Below are 18,168 nucleotides of genomic sequence, written 5' to 3'. Positions count from 1 at the left end.
GAGGGGGGAGTCCCAGCAAGGACCCAGCTGCAACGGTGTGTGATGGGCGCTCCCCACCAAAGCACTTCACGTGTGGAGTCACCTGAATGCTTGGCAGCCAGGGGACAAAGGCTGAGTCATGGAATCTTCCAGGAAATTGACTGTCTCCGTTAAAGTTTGATGAAGAAAATAGACAAGGGCTCTGGTTGCTCCACTAGCCTTGCTCCAGTTCTAGTTTGCTCCCCCACCATCCCACCCCCCTAACTTCTTCTCTGTGCTAGGCTGGACAAAACAGGAGCAGAGTGGGGCTGACCCTGGGGAGCTGGGGTGCCAGAAGCACTGAACCCTGCCGACAGGGAGATGGGAGGAAGTCTGGGGCAGCCTCACCCCGGAGTCGATGCCCCCAGGCCTCAAAGGGCATCTGAGGCTCCTGCATCCTCCATCATCTTCCCTCGGGTGCTGCATGGCCCGTCCCCTTCTCACCCTACTCCGGTGGGAGGGGGCAACCTCGGGGTACGCAGGTTTATCAGACATCCTCCTCCGGATGGATCCTCCTCCAGACGGAGGAGCAGTCAGGCCTCGAGGGCCCCAGGTGGCTAGTGTGGGGCCACCCCGGGGAGCTGCCTGGGGTCAGGCGGGGCCCGTGCGTCTCAAGCAGACACTGAGTCCAGCTGGCCCCGGCATGAGATGCACACCTGGTGCAGGAGGCCTGCCCCCCCAGCCCACCATCCATTCCCCTTCCTGCTCCCTCTCCCTCCGGACACCCTCTGGGCCGAGGAAGACCAACTGCCAGGCTGGCCCAGAGCCGAGCTTCGTGGAGGTCATGACAAAACAGGCCCGCACCGCATAGTAGAAGGAGCCCAGTCCCTGAAGCCAGGCGGAGCGGGTTCAAATCCCACTTCTGCCACCAGCCTGCTGTGTGGCCTTGGGCAAATCATTTCAGCTTCAGGGGCCTCGGTGTCCTCTGTAAATGGGGGCAGTCATCTACCTCTACCTTCCAAGGATGTTGCAAAGATCAGAAGGTCTGTATGTGATGACCCGGGGAAGTGTCTCATACAAAGTAAGTGCTCAAGAAACACCGGTTCCCTGATCTCTTCTTTCCGTCCTGCCTCTTGTCACTAGGGTTCTGGAAGTTATAACTAAATAATCCACGAGAAAGGCTCTGTCCTGGATGGCCAGGGGTGGCGAAGGAAGGGCAAGGATTGAGGTGGGGCTGGCCAGGGCCCATAGTGGGGACTGAGATGGCTTCACACCGGGGAGGACGAGGTCAAGAGCAGGAGATAAGCAAAGAAAGGCCGCGCAAGAGAGCCTTGGCTCACTGTCCCGGGCGGGTCTGGGCTGCAGTGGACTAGCCCGTATCCTGTTCCCAGGGTGTAGCTACATCACTTTGCACTCATGCCAGCCTGCCCTCAGCCTGGGAGGTGGAGGGGCACTTTGCACGGGCGGACACAGCAGAGCTGCCTCTCACGGGGACCCGGTGGATCCTGGAGGAGGAGAGCCTATCCCAACAGCACTGACGCAGCCTTCGCTGGGGTGACCTAGCCCCTGGCCCTGCCGGGTGCCTCTGCATTCCCAACAGCCAGCCTCCACCAGAGGGAGGCAGGAACCATGTGTCTCCCAGGAGCAGTGATGGGACGCCAGGACCCTCCCAGACACCCCTTCCCTGATCAGCCCACACCTGTGTTGATAGCTGCACCTGTGGCCTGATGAGATTTCTAGATGGTTGGTGGTTCTCAGAGCCTCCCAGATTCTAGGCCTCTGTGGAAGGGACAGGCCCGCTAATGGGAGTAGAGCCTGTTCCCTGTTATGGGGCACTCAGTTTCCCAATGTGGTTGTCCCTGCTTTGAGAAACCAGCCATAAGTGTGCATGCAGTAGGCTGAGAAGTGGGTATCAGGACCCTACGTGCAAGTCTCAGCCTGACAGACTTGTCCCGTGAGTTCGGGTATCCATCTCCCTTTCTGTCAAATGTGGACAACCACACCAGCTAGGCCAACACTGAGGGAGGCCACGAGTGGGAAGGGGTTATATGAGATCAAGAGGGCTGGACAGAGCCTTGTTCAGCCCCCACCAGCCTCCAGACACCATGAGGACAAATGGAAAAGCAGGTGCAGACAGAGTGGTCTTTGCACTTTGCACCCTCGAAGCAGAGGCCAGCCCGCTGTGACCTCTCTTGCCTTCTGCCCTGGGCAGCCACAGACTCCTTCTCCACAGGAGAGTACACACCCTTTCGAGGTGTGGTACCTGCTTCCAGGAGTGGGAGGTGGGCGGGGGGAAGGGAGGTGGCACAAGGTCTCAAGGGGCTAAGTTGCTCTTCCTTGCTTAGCTACCACAGGTCACCCTTCGCAAGCCAGTTAAGCGTCACCTGTGCCCAACATAACCCCACTCAGTTCTGGTGGGTGAACTCCTGCCCAAACTTTGGGTCCCATTACCCAAAACAGATGTGGGTGGGGTCGGAACTGGGAGTGGAGAGACACAGGGACAGACCCCCAAGCAGCCCCTGGTGCTCCCTGGGCCATGCTCTGAGGAGGGCAGAGGGGTTGATGCGGCTGTCACATTTGCATCCTGCTTTCCCTCATGTCTTTCACACTCTTTCACAGGGTCCCTGTTAGGGTCAGGACTCCGTGTTGCTCAAGTGGAGGTCTGAGGTGAGGCTGTGTCCACCCACTGAGACCAGGAATCCTTGGGGCAAAGGGGGGGTCCCTAGAATGGCACCAATCTCCCCTCCAACCCAGAGATCCTTTGTAGGAACGCGGTACCCAAAGAGGAAAAATTACAGGAGGCCTAGATGACATTATAAGTCATTTTCCTTTATTTTCTTAACATATAATGAAATTCCGATTCCAAAGAGACATATATGCAGAGAGACAGATGCAAGGTCTGGCACGCAGCAGCCAGAACCAGGCAGGAAGCGGGTCTGCCCCCCTCTCCCCTCCAGCACAAGCCTCGCCCCTCCTGGCTCCTGACCACCACGCAGGCAGAAACCGAGCAGCTGGGAATAAGAGGGGTCAGTCTCGTGGTCCAGGGAGTAGCCAGAGACATGGCCTTGGTTGCTAGGCCTGGCCAAGTCGTTACCTCACTGTGGGACATTGGACCTCAGTTTCCTTATCTGTTAAATGAGCTAGAAGTCCCTGCTAGGGAATGGAGAAGAGAGTGTGTCGATGTCATGACGGGTCGGTGACCATTAAGTGTTACCTGGTTGTCCTGCTGCTTCCAGATAATCTGCAGATGGAGTTACTTGGGTTTTGTCACCATCATGGCGACGGGCATGCTGGGGGACCTGCTCTGGCCCTGATGGGATTGAATAGACCGTCTAGACAGCTGCCCCCAAAGCAGACTCTGTCCTCTGAGGGGTCCGTGGGCTGTATTGGTAGCTACTTCATCAGGCCAAGGCTGAATGTCCCATCCAGGCAAACGAGAAGGGAAGGCTGTGGCCTGGGGTCACACGGGGAGCCTGGGCAGGTCACCCCCCTGCCCCACATGCCTCCAGCCAGGAGTTCAGCAATAAGGGGGGAAACTGCTCCTCCTCGCCTCTCAGCATCAGCTGGGGGCTTAGAAACCACGTCCCCCCGCTAAGGGTCCAGCAAGGGACATTTGCCTCTGTGGGCTGATCTGCATCGTGGTCATCTGTCCTTGGGCTTGGGGCTTCAGATAACCAACACACACTTGCGTGAGCATGACCGAGGTCTACACTGGCAGGAGGAAGTAGAGAATGAAATGATGATCAAGATGATGCAATGATAGGTGGGAAAGGCCAACTAAAACCCCGTGAAGGAACATGGGTGCTCCTCCTTCGGGCTCCCTGTGGATTATTCTGCGAGAGCCAACCCTGTCCCTGCGGCATAGGGGTCAGCCTTGCTTTCCTGGCAACAGGGGCCTCTCATGGCCTGGACCGTCTGTTGATCTCTGCTTTGAAACATGTATGCATATGGCCGTGTGTTCACACAGATGTAAACCAAGGCTCTGCACTTGGGAAAGAACCAGGGCAAGTGGAAGAAGAGGTGCTGGTCCGTACTACATCTTCTAGAACGCATGGAGTATCTACGCTTACAGAATAGAGAGGCCTCGGGCCCGTAGAGCTCTCCTGTCCCTGCCACTCTACAGATGGGGTCACTGGGGCCCCCGAGATAACAGATGATCCCAAGGTCAGGGAGCAAGTCTGGGCGTGGAGCTGGGGCTGGAGGCCAGCCTGCAAGAATGAAGCCCATCTGCCCCTTGCCCCCTACCACTGCACCTCCCGGGGGCTCTTCCCCTCTAAGCACCCTTGGGGGCAGAGTGCGTGTTCGAGAAGAAGGAGGGCCGCGGCCAGAGGCAGAAAGCAGTAACAGTGGGGCCCGAGACACCTGGAGCAGGTGAGCTGTTGAGCAACTCTGGGATGAGAAGGACTTTCTGGCACACCTTCCGTCACACTCTGAGGGGACAGCTTAGCAGGGTGGGTCCCTCTCTTTCACTTCCTCTGTGACTTCAAGGGAGTGAGTGATTGGTAAATGTCGGTTCCCAGGAAGCCCAGAGGCCAGGAAACAGAGAAAGAGAAAGAAAGTGATAGAAACAGCCCCAAACCAGGCTTGACCACGCAGTTCCGGAGGGAACTGGTTGGGAAGTGACGTTGGCCAGCTTGTCAGAGTGTCTAGGACGTGATTGCACCCCTCCCGCCCTCCGCCCGCCCCTGCCCACCCCCGCGTGGGTGCCCGGGCCAGGGCCTCTCTACTTGGGCTTCATCTCCACCCGGGAGTTGATGTCGTCGCCGTCCAGCTCATACTCCTCCACCTGGCCGCTGGTCCACACCTTCACGCGGTCCGTGAGGTCGCTGCTGCGGGGGGCCAGGATGAAGTCGTAGATGAGCACCGCCAGGGCTCCCCCGATGAACGGCCCGACCCAGAAAATCTAGGAACAGAGCAGGCCTGCTCAGAGGGCATCCACGGAAGGCCTCCTCTCCTGGGACACCCGCCCTGACGACCGGCGTCCCCCACGCCCCACCTTGTAGCACGGGCTCCCTCCCGCCCACACCTGGTGTTAGGGCAGGCAGTGCCGAACCCCAGTGTCCTGATGCCAGTGACCCCAGAGCTGGCCCAAGCCAGGGCTCTGGTAGTGGGCCGCTCCTCGCCTCTGTGTGCCCCAGCCCAGGGGGCCTGGTGTGACTAGACCAGCCCCTTCTTGAGGGTGGCCCCTGCCCCAACCTCCTCAGCTTCAGAAGGGCCACAGGAGTGTCTGGTTCGATAGAGTGTGGCCTGAAATAGAAACCTTGGCGGTTAAGGACGCTACATCCATCAAGCGCTGACTCTGCGCTAAGCTCAACCTACAGGTGGTGAGGCCGTTCGTCCCAGAGGCCACCCCGGGAGGGAGGGAGGCACCACGACACCCCACTTTGCCACTCAGGGAATGCAGGCACCAGGAGGGCCAGCAGCCTGTCCATGTCACACCGAGTGGGAAAGCGGCGGAGCCACGGTCCAGCCTCGCTCTCAGCCACGCTGCTGGGATGTGGGCAGGCGACCTCCCGGCCTGAGGTGTGACCCCCCACCATCCCCATGTCAGGCCTTGCTGTCCCCATTTCCAGGCCTTGTCTGTCTCCCAGAGCCTCTGTGATGGGAGAAGACGCCGCAGGGTGGAGTTGGAACTGCCATTCAGCACCAAACCTTCCCACCACGTCCAGGGGACATCCCTGCGCCCCCTTACCCAGTGGTCCTTGAAGTTATGTGTGATCACCGAGGAGCCGAAGGACCGGGCGGGGTTGATACCGCAGCCTGTGTAGTCGATCTGCAAGGGCAAGGGCAGGAGGCCACAGGAGCCAGAGAAGCAGAGACAGGAAGAGGAGACACAGTGACACACAGGGAGCAGACAAGGAGGTGACAATCAGACCCCGAAAGAGGGGGGCACACTGACCCAGAAAGATGGTCAGGAGGTCTCTGTGCTGCCCTCTCAGAGCAGGACCCTGTCCCCTGCACCCCCTGCCCATGACAGGGTGCCTGGCCCTGTTCTCCCCGTCCCCACCCAGGAAGACCCCACACTCACCGCCAGCAGGTGTCCCAAGGCCACAGAGAGGCCGATGGCCAGGGGGCCCGAGCCCCCGAGGTCACGCCGCCTCCTGTCCGTGGTGGCCAGCACGCACAGCACCAGCTGCAGGGTGCCAATGATCTCGATGCCCAAGCCCTGACCGGAGTTCACACCAGGGGCCAGCTGTAGGGAAGGGAGACAGCAAGGTTCCGTGAGCAGGTGAGGTGGGGACCGTGTCCCAGGCCCCCCAGGCCCAGGCACCTCAGTGCCCTCAGAGCCCATCACAACAGCCCCCCGGCAGGCCCAGAGGGGGCCAGGCCCACCTAAGCACACGCTGCTGGCAGCCAACACCAGGCTCTGGCCCTTTCCACACCTTTGAGGAGGTGCCAGCTCAGCTCCGGTACCTGCCTGCACCTGCAGCTCTGCCCAGAGGCGAGGGGAGCCTGGGATGAGGCCGGGCATCTGCGTCCGGCTCCAGCCGGCCCGAGGGCCTTGGGGTAGCAGAGTGCCCCAGGCAAGGGCCGAGCCCCACGCGTGGGAGGACACGGGCAGGGATGCTCATGGGAGCGGAGCACATGGTGCGAGGGTCCACCTGGACACATTGCTTCACACCCCAAAAGTCCAGAACATTCTCCCCCATACCCTGCTCATCTGAAATCCCCTCGCCTCTCTCCTTGGGCCTCTCTCCCCTGCTCTCCGGCCCTCTGCCTCTCACCCCACGTCCCCTGGTTCTGCGTCTCTCCCATTTCTTCTCTGTCGTCCCCGTCTCCCCCTCCCTCTCCCTCCTGGACCAGCCCCCTCCTTCTCCCTGGCCACATCGCCCCGCCACTACCGTCTGGCTGCCACTTGCTCTTGGGCCACTTTTAGAAACATGACTCATGGAAAAAGAAGGGAATGGGAGCTGCCGTGAGGTCACCCGAGCCCTCCTCCCCCTGCAGCTGCGCCAGGGAGACCCCTCGCCAGGGAGCCCCCTCACCCTCCGCTTTGGGGGGTCTCAGGGGCCAGGTGCACCCGCACAGGGGAGCTGCTCCGCATGGGCAGAAACCCACTGGCAGAGATGCCCGGATGCGGCCACGTAGGCCGCCTTGCCCAGGCAGAGCTGCTGTGTCCCAAGGAGCCTGAGCTTGAAGTCTCATCCCGGGGGCAAAGGGGGAAGGAGGGGTCCTCCAAAGCCAGAGGGCATTTTATAAAACCCTAGGTGGGGGGCCTTCCTCCGTCCCACTCCCCCACCCCCGAGGTTTCTCAGCCCCACCCTTGAGGCCATCTTATAAGAACAATTCTCTTCCCGCTTTTGTCTGCAGTCCTGGGCCACAGGGAAAGTGACTCACATCCCCTCCCCTGTGAGGCAGCCCTAGCTCTAGGCCTTTCCTGGCGGACCCCAGAGCTGTGACCCCCCAGCCCGGCCAGCCCTCTGGGCAATGCCCAGTTCTCTTCCCATCCCAAGGTTGGGTGATAGGGACAGAAGCCCTGTGTTCAGGTCCTGACTCTCCGACTTGCTGATGCCACGGCATGGCCTTTCTGATCCTCAGTTTCCCCCATCTGTAAAATAGCTTTTTCCTCCACCCACTTTCCAGAATGGCTGGAGTTTCAAAGGCAGTGGGGGTGGGGAGGGTCTTGGAGTGTTTGGGAAGGGCTGCAGAGGTGGGAGGGACCAGGACAGTTGTGGCTTTGTTCTGATTCATTCTCACCTTATTCCCAGGATGGGTGGGGAGGGGGACAAGCGGAAGGGGAAGGACCCTGCATAGGGTTGTGGAGACCCGAGTGAGGCCTGCCTGGAGCCAGGACGGGCTGTGGAGGAGAGGCCGGTGAGACAGGGCCGACTTGTACAGATGCCAGTCACCCTCACACCTGCCGCACACTCCTCTTCTTGCTCCCTCTCCTCTGCTCCCCAGGCTCAGCCTCATTGCTCGTGGGTGGGAGTCCTGAAACCAGGCCTGGTTCTACGTGGCTCCTACCGCCTATCCTCCCCCATCGCCACCGTCTCACAGACGTGGCCTGGGCAAGCTCATCTCCTCCCTCAGTTCTTAACCAGGTCTGAGTACCCCAGCCCCTGCTTTGCCCAAAGGCACAGGTTTTCATGCAAAGTGAGCAGAACAAGGGGGCCAATGCCATGGCCAGCACTCTGAGTCCACAGGAAGAGGAGAGGGTTCCACCTTCCCCGGGGAACCCTGGGTTATAACCCCTTCCTGACCACCCAGAGCCTTTAGCTCAGAACCGCATGGGGTTGGCGAACTTCCTCTCCTAAAACCCCTCACCACCACCACCACCACTAGGAAGCATCCCCGATTGCTTCAGCGTCTACTGACCGCTTCTCTTTTGACCACCAATGCACTTGTGTGACTTACATCTGGCCAGACTTGATAATTCAGAACTGAGAGGGATAGTTAGGGGTCTGTTGAAACTTGACGTCCAGGAAAAAGCAGGTAAAAATTCAAAACATGTTACTGTGCATAATCCGTTAAATTTGAAGCAATTGCTTAAATAGGGCTAATCTCAGTTGTGGCCACTTAATACTAAAATATATATGTATATGTTTGCACATCCAGGGTTTGCACATCCAGGTCTTATAGGTCACTACTTAAGCCCCCTTCAAAAACAAAACAAAACAATCAGTTTTATGAATACAAGTGTGAACCACAGAATAGTCCCCACATGGAACCTGAAGCATCAGAAAGAAGCAAGTCCTCCATTTTCACATCCTACCCAAGTAAGCTCACGCCCAAGGCCCAGTTCAAACCCCACCAACTCCAAGAAGCTTCCTCCGGCCCCTGGCTGGAACTTTCTGCGGCTATGTCATCATACTGTCACTGACTGCCTGCAACTCTTGCAGGGAAGTAAGCCTCCTGCCTTTTCTGTGGGTACCTCGGACCCCCGGCCTGGCAGCTTGGCGAGGACAGACCTTCCTGTCTCACTGCCTAGACCTCAGAGGGGATACTAGCTGGGTAGTGACCAAAGTAGTAGATAATGCTAATTTTCTAGAACTTCCACCCTGTTTAGAGGCAGCCTGTTTAGAGGAAGCTTTCTGGGTTCAGGGCTGGTTTACTTGCTTTTTGGCTGGGAGGCCACAGGCCGTCATTAGTTTTTGTGGGTCTTATGGGGCAGCCCATGCAAGCCTCTGTGAGATAATGGATGAGGAGGCTGAGTCCCCAGGAGGAATTAAGAAAGCCAGGATCTGGGGATCCCTGGGTGGCTCAGCAGTTTAGCACCTGCCTTCGGCCCAGGGCGTGATCCTGGAGTCCCAGGATGGAGTCCCGCATCAGGGTCCCTGCATGGAGCCTGCTTCTCCCTCTGCCTGTATCTCTGCCTCTCTCTCTCTCTCTCTCTCTCTCTCTCCCCCCCTCTCTGGGTTTCTCATGAATAAATAAATATAAAAAAAAAAAAAAAGAAAAGAAAAGCAAGCCAGGATCCTTGTCCCAGCCAAAGATCCTGACTATCTACAGGTCCAGCCAAGGGACCTGGCTGTTCCTAGCTGGGACTGAGGAGCGAGTGGAAGATGACCCTATAGCTGCCAGTGTGACCCAGGCTCCAGCACGGCGGGGGCAGGGGCTGTGTACATGGCAGGGCCAACCTCTCTAGACAGTACGCCTCGACCCATCCCTGCTGCCCATGGGCAGAATGACCAAGGTAGCTCCCTAGGCCCAGGGCCCCCACTCAGAACCTGGGCACCCTGGTGTCCCACCCTTGGGGAACAGCAGGTTCCAGAACCAAGCCTGGCTGCACTCTGAGCATCCAGTTTTGAAGAACAGGGGAAGGGAGACATTGAAGCCTGCCCTGCTCGCCCACTGCCTCCAGGACTCAGCACTCACAGCGAGGAGGACCTTAGTGGGTCCCTCGTGTCACCCCTTCCTAGGTGTTCCTGTGTGCAGGTACCTCTGGGTAGCCGTGCCCTTGCCCGCCTCTGTGGATCTTTGTAGATTGGTATCTGCAGGATCTGGGGCTGATCCTATGGGTCCAGGTGGGATGCTCTCCTTTTCTTTTTCATTAGACATTAAGAGGCTTATTGCATCATAATTGAACGAAAAGTCTACCAAAGAGCTGCATGAATTCTAAACCTATAAGCACCAAACAAGACAGCCTCCCCCAAATGACAAAAATTGACAGTTTTAAGGCGAATCTGATCAATCCTCCACCAGCGTGAAAGAGTTTACCGACCCCTCTCTTAGAAACAGATAGACTAAAGCAGTCAGACAATATAAAGAGCGCCAACAGGGAGGATTTGAGCCACCTGATTACCAAGCTTGATGTAAGGAAAATAAGTAAAGCCCTGCACCCCAAATTCGAGAATATCTGCTCTCTCTCTCAGCCCATGTGGACACCCAGACAAGCTAGTCGTGTATGGGCCCTAGTGGCCCACCTGTCTCTGAGAATCCTGATCACACAGGTGTCGTCTCTGTGTGTCAGGGTTGGGAGGGGGTGTCTCTGTGTGGAATGTGGCCCTGCCTGACCATGTTGCGTGTCTGGTGGCACTTCTGGGTGTGCCATCCTGTCCCTTGGCATCGCACAGCTACACACAGGTGCCACCACTGCCTGCGGAGAGGGGCAGGGGAGGGAAGGGAAGGACGTCCCCTTGAGGGACAGCCAGCCAGCTGCAGGTCTCAAAGGGCCCTCATTGGCTCCCAGAAGCTACTTCATCTTCCTGGCAAGGAACAATACACAAAGCAATGGCTTCTCCTTCCCTCCCTCCTTCTTTTCCTTGCTCCAGGGCAGACCCCATCTTCCTGCCAGGGAAAGGAAGAGCCTCCACTGAGGAGCACCTACCGCCACCCTCCTAGGACCGCAGGGCCTGAGTGGCTCTACGGGGACCTGTGTGTGCGCCCAGGTGCTGTGCGTGCGTGCGTGTATGTTTGTGTGTGTGTGTGTGTGTGTGTGTGTGAGAGAGAGAGAGAGAGAAAGAGAGAGAGAGAGAGCCTGTGCAGAAGCTAGGGCCGGGCGGCAGGCTGGGGGCATGGGCCTGCCCTACCCTGATCTGCTATGCAACCGCACAATCTCAGTGCCCCGGTGGCCTCTGTGTCCTTATCAGTAAAATGGAAGCGTTGGCCCGCACGGTAACCCGGGATGCCCCCCAGTCCCCAGGACCTGCTGTCGCCCTCCCAGCCAGGGTCCCCACAGAGCCATCTGAACCGGGCTCTCAGTGTGGCCCACAGCCTGTCACAGGTCCTCCCTCCCAGAGCGGCCAGCGGTGGACAGGTCACCTGTGCACGCCCCCGGGACAGGGAGCCTGTGGGCCCTCTGTGGCCCCTCCCCAGATACAAACTGCTCCATGCACCGAGCAGACATCTGTTCCTCTCTAGTTGCCCAAGGGGTGGGATTTCAGGCCCTGAGAGGAGTTGCTCATGGGAATGGGGCATTTTCTAGTCTTTTTGGCCATCTTTTGAGTTGGGGGTTTTAACTCCACAGAACTGCAGCTCCTTGGTTATATGAAGACAGTCCCTTGCTTATCCCCCTAAGCACCAGTGTGGGGCAAGGAGCGTCCCCCAACACCATTCCGGGGAGGAGCCCTGGCTGGTGGGGGACAATGGCCATGACATTTTCCTCCCCACACCTGCAAGCGTGTTGACTCAGACCTGGCCATTCAGGAGACCCCAGACCCACTGGTGCTTCCAGAGGGCAGGGACCACGGCCCCCAGGGAGGCACCGCCAGCAAAAACAGGGGGCTCTTCGGGAAAGCTTCCCTGAGCCAGTCCCCACAGTGTGGGCATGAGGCAAGTTTGACCCGCCTGGGGGAAGCCCTGGTGGCTAATGCTGAAGGAACCCCCACTGGGTGGGGCCCCAGAGAAAGTGGGGAGCACTCGGGCTGAGCTCAGGTTGGGTGGGGGTGCTCCATGGAGTCGTCCGCACTGAGCAGTGTGAGCAGGAGGCTGTGCCCTGGGGGCCGGGGCGGGGAGGCGAGTCCCCGCAGACTGAGCGCTCCAGCGGGGCACGTCCCCTCGCAGGGCATTGCGCTTTCAGAGCAGGGGCTGCCAGAGTGAGCCCTGGTTAGGGCCGAGCTCTGGGGTGGGCCGCATAGGGCTGGCGAGGCTGCTCCAAGGGCCCTCACAGGGGAAACTGCCTCAGAATTTTCCGTGGTGAGGGAAGTCTCCACCACAAAGCTCCTGCCTCTCTACGCCCTCCCCCTCATCTGGTTCTGGCTGGAAACAGTAATTATAGGTCCCGGCTATGGCACACCACCCAGCCCCCAGCCCCCTCTCCGGGCACGTCCATCTGAAAACTGGCTTTCCTTTCCCTAAGCCACCCCAGCCCTGGAGGAGGCTGCAGAGGTCGGGGAGCGGGGGGCCCTCAACCCTGGAAGAACTCGGGGCCCATGTAGGCGACAGGGGCCAACAGGGAAGGGACGACCCGCCCACCCTGTGGTTGGGGAAACCGAGCCTCAGGAAACTGAGGAAGGGGAGAGTTTAGGGCTGAGGTCAGGCCCCGATGTAGCAGAGAGAAGCGGTCCCCAGGCTCAGGCCCAGAATCAGCAGGGCTGAGAGAAGACCCCGAAGAGAGAAGGCCTGAGCCCGCAACACCCCCCTGCCGGGGTGGTGCTGAAATCACCGGCTGGGGGACCGCCAGGCATCCAGTCCCCTCTAGGACACAGGGAGACCCTGGCCCGAACCCCAGCCCTCCACTCTCCAGAGCCGCAGCCTCCCACGGGTTCCCCCACCCATCGGCCACCCTGACCTCCCATTGCCACCTTGCCTGTGCTCACACCCTTTCTCCGCCTGGAAGCCCCTTTCCTGGGCCATTCAGGCTCCTGTGGCACCTCCTCCCTGAAGCCTTCCTGGCCCTCCCCATTGCTCAAAAGCAGACGTTCTCTTCCGCCCTGACACCTCTTATCACAACTGCCTCCTGCCCCATATCGCGGGCAGCTGTGCGTGGGGCTTATCTTCCCCGCCAGGGGCCTTGGTCGGTCCAGGGGTAGGGAGCTGGTTGGTTGACTCAGCCCCTGGGGGGCCCCCAGCGGCCCCAGTCTGGTTAACAGGGAGCATGGGTGAGGGAGTCAGGAGAAGAATAAGAGAGCTGGCTATGAGCGTCTTTCGTTTCCCAGCGCCCAGCCACGCCCTGCGGTCCCTGTTTCACACATGGACTGGGCCACACAGGCTAGGCTGCTGGCATGAAGCGCGTCAGCCTCTGGCTAGGGCAGGGTCAGACGGGGCCACCGACCCCTGCCTCCGACACTCTTCACTTTGGGTCAAAATCGAGGTTTGGCTCTTAGAACCACCCGGGATCCTCCAGGCTGGACAGAGGCCCGTGATCTCTCCAGGGCGTATCCTAAGCCCTGACTCAGTGAGAAGAAAGTTGTCCCCACCATGCCCCCGGGGGACACCCCCTGACTCACCCCAACCGCTTCCTGCCTCCTCTTTCCCTATTTTTCTGAGGAATCTCCATGCCAACAAAGGTCTCCACCTAGATTTGGGCCAGGGTGGGGCCCAGGGCCCAAGGGGCTGTGGGAGCCTCCCTCTGAGCCTGGGGGAAAAAGTGTGTCACTTGCTGCAGAGACCGGTCTCTGCCTCTCTTGAGGCATCAGGGCCACCTGCCAGGAACTTCAGATGCCTTCACATCGCAGGTCCAGCGTCTGACAGGAGCCCTGGGAGAGATGCTTTCTGTTTCTAGGCCCAGACTTTGGAACCCCAAACCTCCCTGGTGTAGACAGGACAGTGCCTGCACCCCACCACAACACTCAGGAATCTTATGGTCAGCGAGGCCCCCCGTGGGCTCCTCTTAGCCAGACCCTCCTGGGAAGGGTGATAAACACAAGTCCCCAGAGTGAGCTTGCTGGTGGTTTAGGAGGGGCCAGGAAATATCTATAAAGACCTAGGTTCCTTCTTGGAGTCTCAGGATCCTCAGCTCCAGGAAAACGCAACAGGTTAGCAGCAGACAGGACGTGAGCCCGGCGTGCTTGTCCCCGGCAGGAGCCTGTCCCTTTATCTCCCCCAGCTGCCAACGGCCCAGCCAGGCATCTGGGCGACTCTGCAAAACGGAGGCCGGGGCAGGGAAGGGACACTGGAGCAGGCTGCGGCCAGACGAAGATGCCACGGTAGGCGGCCACCCTCCCGGCACCTACCCGTGATGCCCGAGTCAGAACGCGACGTCTGCCCACAGATGCCTGTCCTGCCTGTCCCTGGAGAAGGAGGGTCAAGACAGGGCAGGGGCCTGCGGACATTCAACCCCTCCCCAACGGGCACCTTTTCGCCACCGCCCGCCCTGCCCACCGAGCCGGCCACGGCTGAACCTGACCCCACCCGGGGGGCACTCCCCGGGGTCACCTGGCCCTGCCCTCTGGAGAGCCTGCCGGAGCTCTCGTCCCTTCCACCCACCTCGGCCACCACGTTCTTCGACTAAAGTCTAAACTCCAGCCCGCGGGCTAATCTTCAATCTTGGGCCGAGCAGCGGTTGGCTCCGCGAGGGGGCCGGGTAAGGTGTCACTGTGACACAAGAAGTGCTAATCCCCCCCAGCCCGAGCCAAGGCCTCGCCAGCTGCCCTCTGCACCAGGCCTTACCAAGCCTCCCCGCAGCTGCAGCGCCAGGATCTGAACTTTGGCTGGGAAGCGGGACAACAATCGCTGTAATCCCGGGCCGCGGTCTCTGGGGCCCTGGGCTGGCTCCCTCCCGGTCCCTGCCCCCGCCTGCCCTGCCCAGGCCCCGAGCCCCGATTCTGCAGATCTGGTTCCTCCCGTGTGCTCGTGCGCCACTCCCCTGTCCCGGGAAGGCACCCTCCGAGCCTTCCTCAGCCTCTCTCAGGCCAAGCCTCCCCCCGCCGCGGTGGCCCCGGGCTGGGTCTGAGTTTGCACTTGGCCGAGGGTCTGGAAAAGCCCAGGTCTGCGACAGCAGGCAACTGCCGCCAACGGCCAATTAGCTGTGCTAAGCGGCCCGGGAGGAATTCTTTGCAGCAGCCTGCCACCCACTCACCAACATCTGCTCACCATTAGTGCCCCCGGCCCAGACCCCATTGGGGCCAGGGGCAATGGGCATGCACAGGTACACACTCACCGCCCCCCGCCCCCGCCGCCCACTCACACGGCTGCACTAACACTCGCAGACCCACGGGAGCGCACAGCTTACACAAGCCCGGAGACCCATGCCAGCATCCACGTGCACACACCGTTCACACACACAAACACACGTGCCACACCTCACGGTGCCCGGCGACAGAGAGTGGAGCCCAGACGGGAGGCGAGATGTCCCCACCCTGGCCACCACCCCTACTGTAATCCAGGAAAACCACCTGCAAACCAGCCAGAATGTTTTCACCTGCCCCCACCGCACCCCCGCTGCCCCGCAGCTTCATCTAACTCTCGGGGACCAAGGAGCAGGAGGGGCTTTTTCCCTGAAGGCAGTTTGTTTGGGGACCTGTGTGAATATGGGGCGGGCTGAGGGTCCGTGTGGCCACCCATGGGTCCTGCTCATGCAGCTGCTGACCCGCGCCAATGTGCCAGGCACCCAGCTTCGGGGGGCTGGGGACAGCGGGCAGCGTGTCCCCAGGGTCCAGGCTGTAGGAAGAGGGAGCTGGCTGCCCCGGCCGGGCAGAGTGGAGACCTAGAAGCTACAGCCGAGGGGTGAGGAGCTGCTGTCCCCACAATTGGTAGCTGCCTCCAGAGCTGATTCCCCACGATAGACGCCTGCAGGGGACACTGGCCAGACTATTATTCTCTGGGTCTCGGCTTCCCACGGTGCCTGGTAGGAAACGGGCTCTGGGCTGCAGGTGTAGCTGAGTTCCAGCCCCAAGTCCTCATGACCTCCAGCCAGCTCGTGCCCTCTCTGCTCCTCGGTGTCCCCATCTGCACAATGGGTGAGGATGAGACCTATGCCGCGTGTGCTCTGCTCCAGAGCCCAGCACCTGGGGCCACCCCACGTACCTCGTTTCGGCCGAGGGAGTTGTCCGGAAGGGAGGAGGTGATGCCCGAGAGGATGGCGGTGGCCACGATGGCCCCCACGCACTGGGCGATGATGTACATGACAGCCCTGAGGATGCTGATCTGGCAACTGAGCAGCAGCCCCAGCGTGACAGCTGGGTTGAGGTGGGCGCCACTAATGTGGCCCACGCTCTGGGCCAGGGTGGCAATGCTCAGCCCGAAGGCCAGTGACACCTTCACGTTATCCTGGGCCGCACCTGCTGTCTGGTTGTTCCTCACCGGGTAGTTGAAGCCCAGGGCAGAACCGATGCTGATGAAGACGAAGAGGATCATGGCCAGGAACTCGGCCACCACCGCCCTCCAGAAGAGCTTCTTCTTGAACTCGCTGGCCATGCTGGCAGGGGGCTTGGCTTGAGACCGCTGCCTGGTGCTCGACTCCCTCCGAGAGCTGAGCCACAGCCCGGGCTGGGCCTATTTATAGGGCCCGGGGGGAGGAGAGGAGGGGGGGGAGCACAAAGGGAGGAAGGCCTCTCCTTGCTCCTGGCCCGCCCCGCACTTCACGGGCCTCCTCTCAGCGATGGATGCAGACACAGCTCTGCTGTCGGCCTGCCAACTTTTTTCCCTCCCTCCTCTCCCCCCTCCCTCCCTCTCTCCCTCCGCCCTCAGCCCTGCCCAGCCCGAGGAGGCAGGCGGGAGGCAGCCACTGCTCTAATAGGCTTTGGGAAATTCCTCCAAGTTGGCCCCACTCAGGGGGCCAGAGAAATCCAGGTGTCCCCGCCCTATGTGCGGAGCTCAGGGGTGTCCATGGGCAGAGCCAGAAGCTCTGGATGGTGCAGGGTGGGTGGGTTGGACTCCGCAGGTGGACTTTGCCTTCCCGAGAAGTGGGGCACCATGATCCTGCTCGCCCGGCATCCCATCCCATCCCGGAGTGGCGTTATTCTGGACAGCACGGGTCCAGGGGTCCCCAGGGGCATTCTGGGTCTCCCACACCCTGGCCCAGGCCTGGCTACAAGATGTCACCTTAGGGATGCCCCAGGGGCCCAGCACCACTGGCCAGGCCCAGTTGATGGGGACACAGAGGCATTAGGAGGCACGGAGAGCTTGTCGGTGGCCCACCCCGCACTCTGTGGTCAAGGGCAGGCCCGAGATAGGCAAGTAGCCACTCTGGGAGCCCTCATTGCTCCAGAAGCAATTAGAACCAACGATAGCAGGGCAGGTGGAGAAAACAGAGGCAGTTCAGGATTTTCCTCTCCAGGGCTGCATGCTGGCAGACCCCAGGGGGCGAGGGAAGGAATGGCCAGGTAGCCTGGAGACGGAGGCAGAGACGAGAGAAGGAGAGAGGACACAAGACAAAGGGAGAGGCAGAGAGACAGAGTCAAAGGGCAAGTGAGACGAGCGAGATCTCAGGCCAGGCTGAGGAGGAGAGACAGCCAGGGAGCAGAGACGGGGAAGAGACAAACCTGACAGAGGAGACGCCACTGGAACCAGCAGAGGCACGAAGCAAGAGGGGAAAGGTGGGGTGGGTGGGGAAGAGGCCGGCCCGCAGACCCCTGCCCCCAGCCCCTGCCCTGCACGCCGCCAGCCAGAGGCCCGACAGCAGCCGGTAAGCTGTGCAGGCGCCCGGACTCCCCCAGGCAGGGGGCTCCTGCCGGCCGCCTGCCCAGTCGGTGTGCAGCGAGGGCAAGAGCAGCCAGGCGGGGCCGGGAGGGGGCGAGGCCAGGCCCGGGAGGGAGCGGCCCTCTCTGGGCCTCTCCTCCCACCTCCCGCCCGCCTCCCCGGTCCCCCACGGCTGTGTTGGCGTCTCCCCATTTTACAGCTGGCAGATCGAGGCCCAGCCGGGGAAGGACATCCCTGAATTCTGCACGCGCCCGGGGCGGGGCCAGGATGAGCCTGTGGCCCTTACGGCTCCCTCCCGAGCCCACCCGCAGTGCACACCCTGCAGTGCACACCGCAGCCACCAGGGATCAGCCTGGGATTCGCTGGGAGCAGGAGGCCCACCGGGGGTGGAGGTGGCGTAGCTGTGGCCACCTAAGTACACTTGAGTGCCTGTAAGTACAGGATGGAGTGGATGCGAGGCAGGGAGTCCGTACGGTGGCCGGTGAGCCCTGCGTGCTCCGAAAGCCCCAGCGGCCAGAGGTCATGTGTGCCTTATTAACCATCCAAGAGAGGGACCCAGCCAGACGGGGCCACTTCCCAGAACCTCCTCCACTTCCTTTCTTCTGGGCAGCACTTGTTGCGCTGTCCACGCCCCAGGAGCCTCCTTCACGCCCTGGCCCTGGGCATTCAGAGTGTCCAGGATCCTGTCCGCTGAGCTTCCTGGCCCTGATGGGGCCCACGTCTGTCCCCGCCCTCCAGCTGGTGGGGGAT

At 60.6% G+C, this 18,168-nt stretch overlaps 1 protein-coding gene and 1 long non-coding RNA gene across 2 annotated transcripts; both read right to left on the bottom strand.

Moving 5' to 3' along the window:
- Positions 1–2,766: 2,766 nt before the first annotated feature.
- AQP1 (aquaporin 1 (Colton blood group)) lies at positions 2,767–17,469 on the bottom strand. Its single transcript, XM_025464534.3, has 4 exons — positions 15,805–17,469; positions 5,987–6,151; positions 5,651–5,731; positions 2,767–4,861 (listed from the first exon to the last, which is right to left on the bottom strand). The coding sequence occupies exons 1-4, from the start codon at positions 16,192–16,194 to the stop codon at positions 4,682–4,684; spliced, it is 816 nt and encodes a 271-aa protein (XP_025320319.1). The 5' UTR covers positions 16,195–17,469; the 3' UTR covers positions 2,767–4,681.
- On the bottom strand, positions 9,004–14,255 carry LOC118350558 (uncharacterized). Its single transcript, XR_004804561.2, has 2 exons — positions 14,013–14,255; positions 9,004–13,918 (listed from the first exon to the last, which is right to left on the bottom strand). It is a non-coding gene; the product is annotated as an uncharacterized LOC118350558 (long non-coding RNA).
- Positions 17,470–18,168: the final 699 nt, after the last annotated feature.

Source organism: Canis lupus, chromosome 14 (genome assembly GCF_003254725.2).
Source record: "Canis lupus dingo isolate Sandy chromosome 14, ASM325472v2, whole genome shotgun sequence".
NCBI lineage: Eukaryota > Metazoa > Chordata > Mammalia > Carnivora > Canidae > Canis > Canis lupus.
Note: the sequence above shows the minus strand (reverse complement) of the source record. Positions and strands in the feature narration are given on the sequence as shown.

Excerpts from the sequence above, each read along its gene's own strand:
- AQP1 (XM_025464534.3), bottom strand. The coding sequence starts at position 16,194 with ATGGCCAGCGAGTTCAAGAAGAAGCTCTTCTGGAGGGCGGTGGTGGCC. Across the intron at positions 6,152-15,804 it reads ACTCCCTCGGCCGAAACGAG|CTGGCCCCTGGTGTGAACTC; the intron begins GTACGTGGGGTG and ends CCTTCCCTACAG. Across the intron at positions 5,732-5,986 it reads CCTTGGGACACCTGCTGGCG|ATCGACTACACAGGCTGCGG; the intron begins GTGAGTGTGGGG and ends TTGCCCTTGCAG.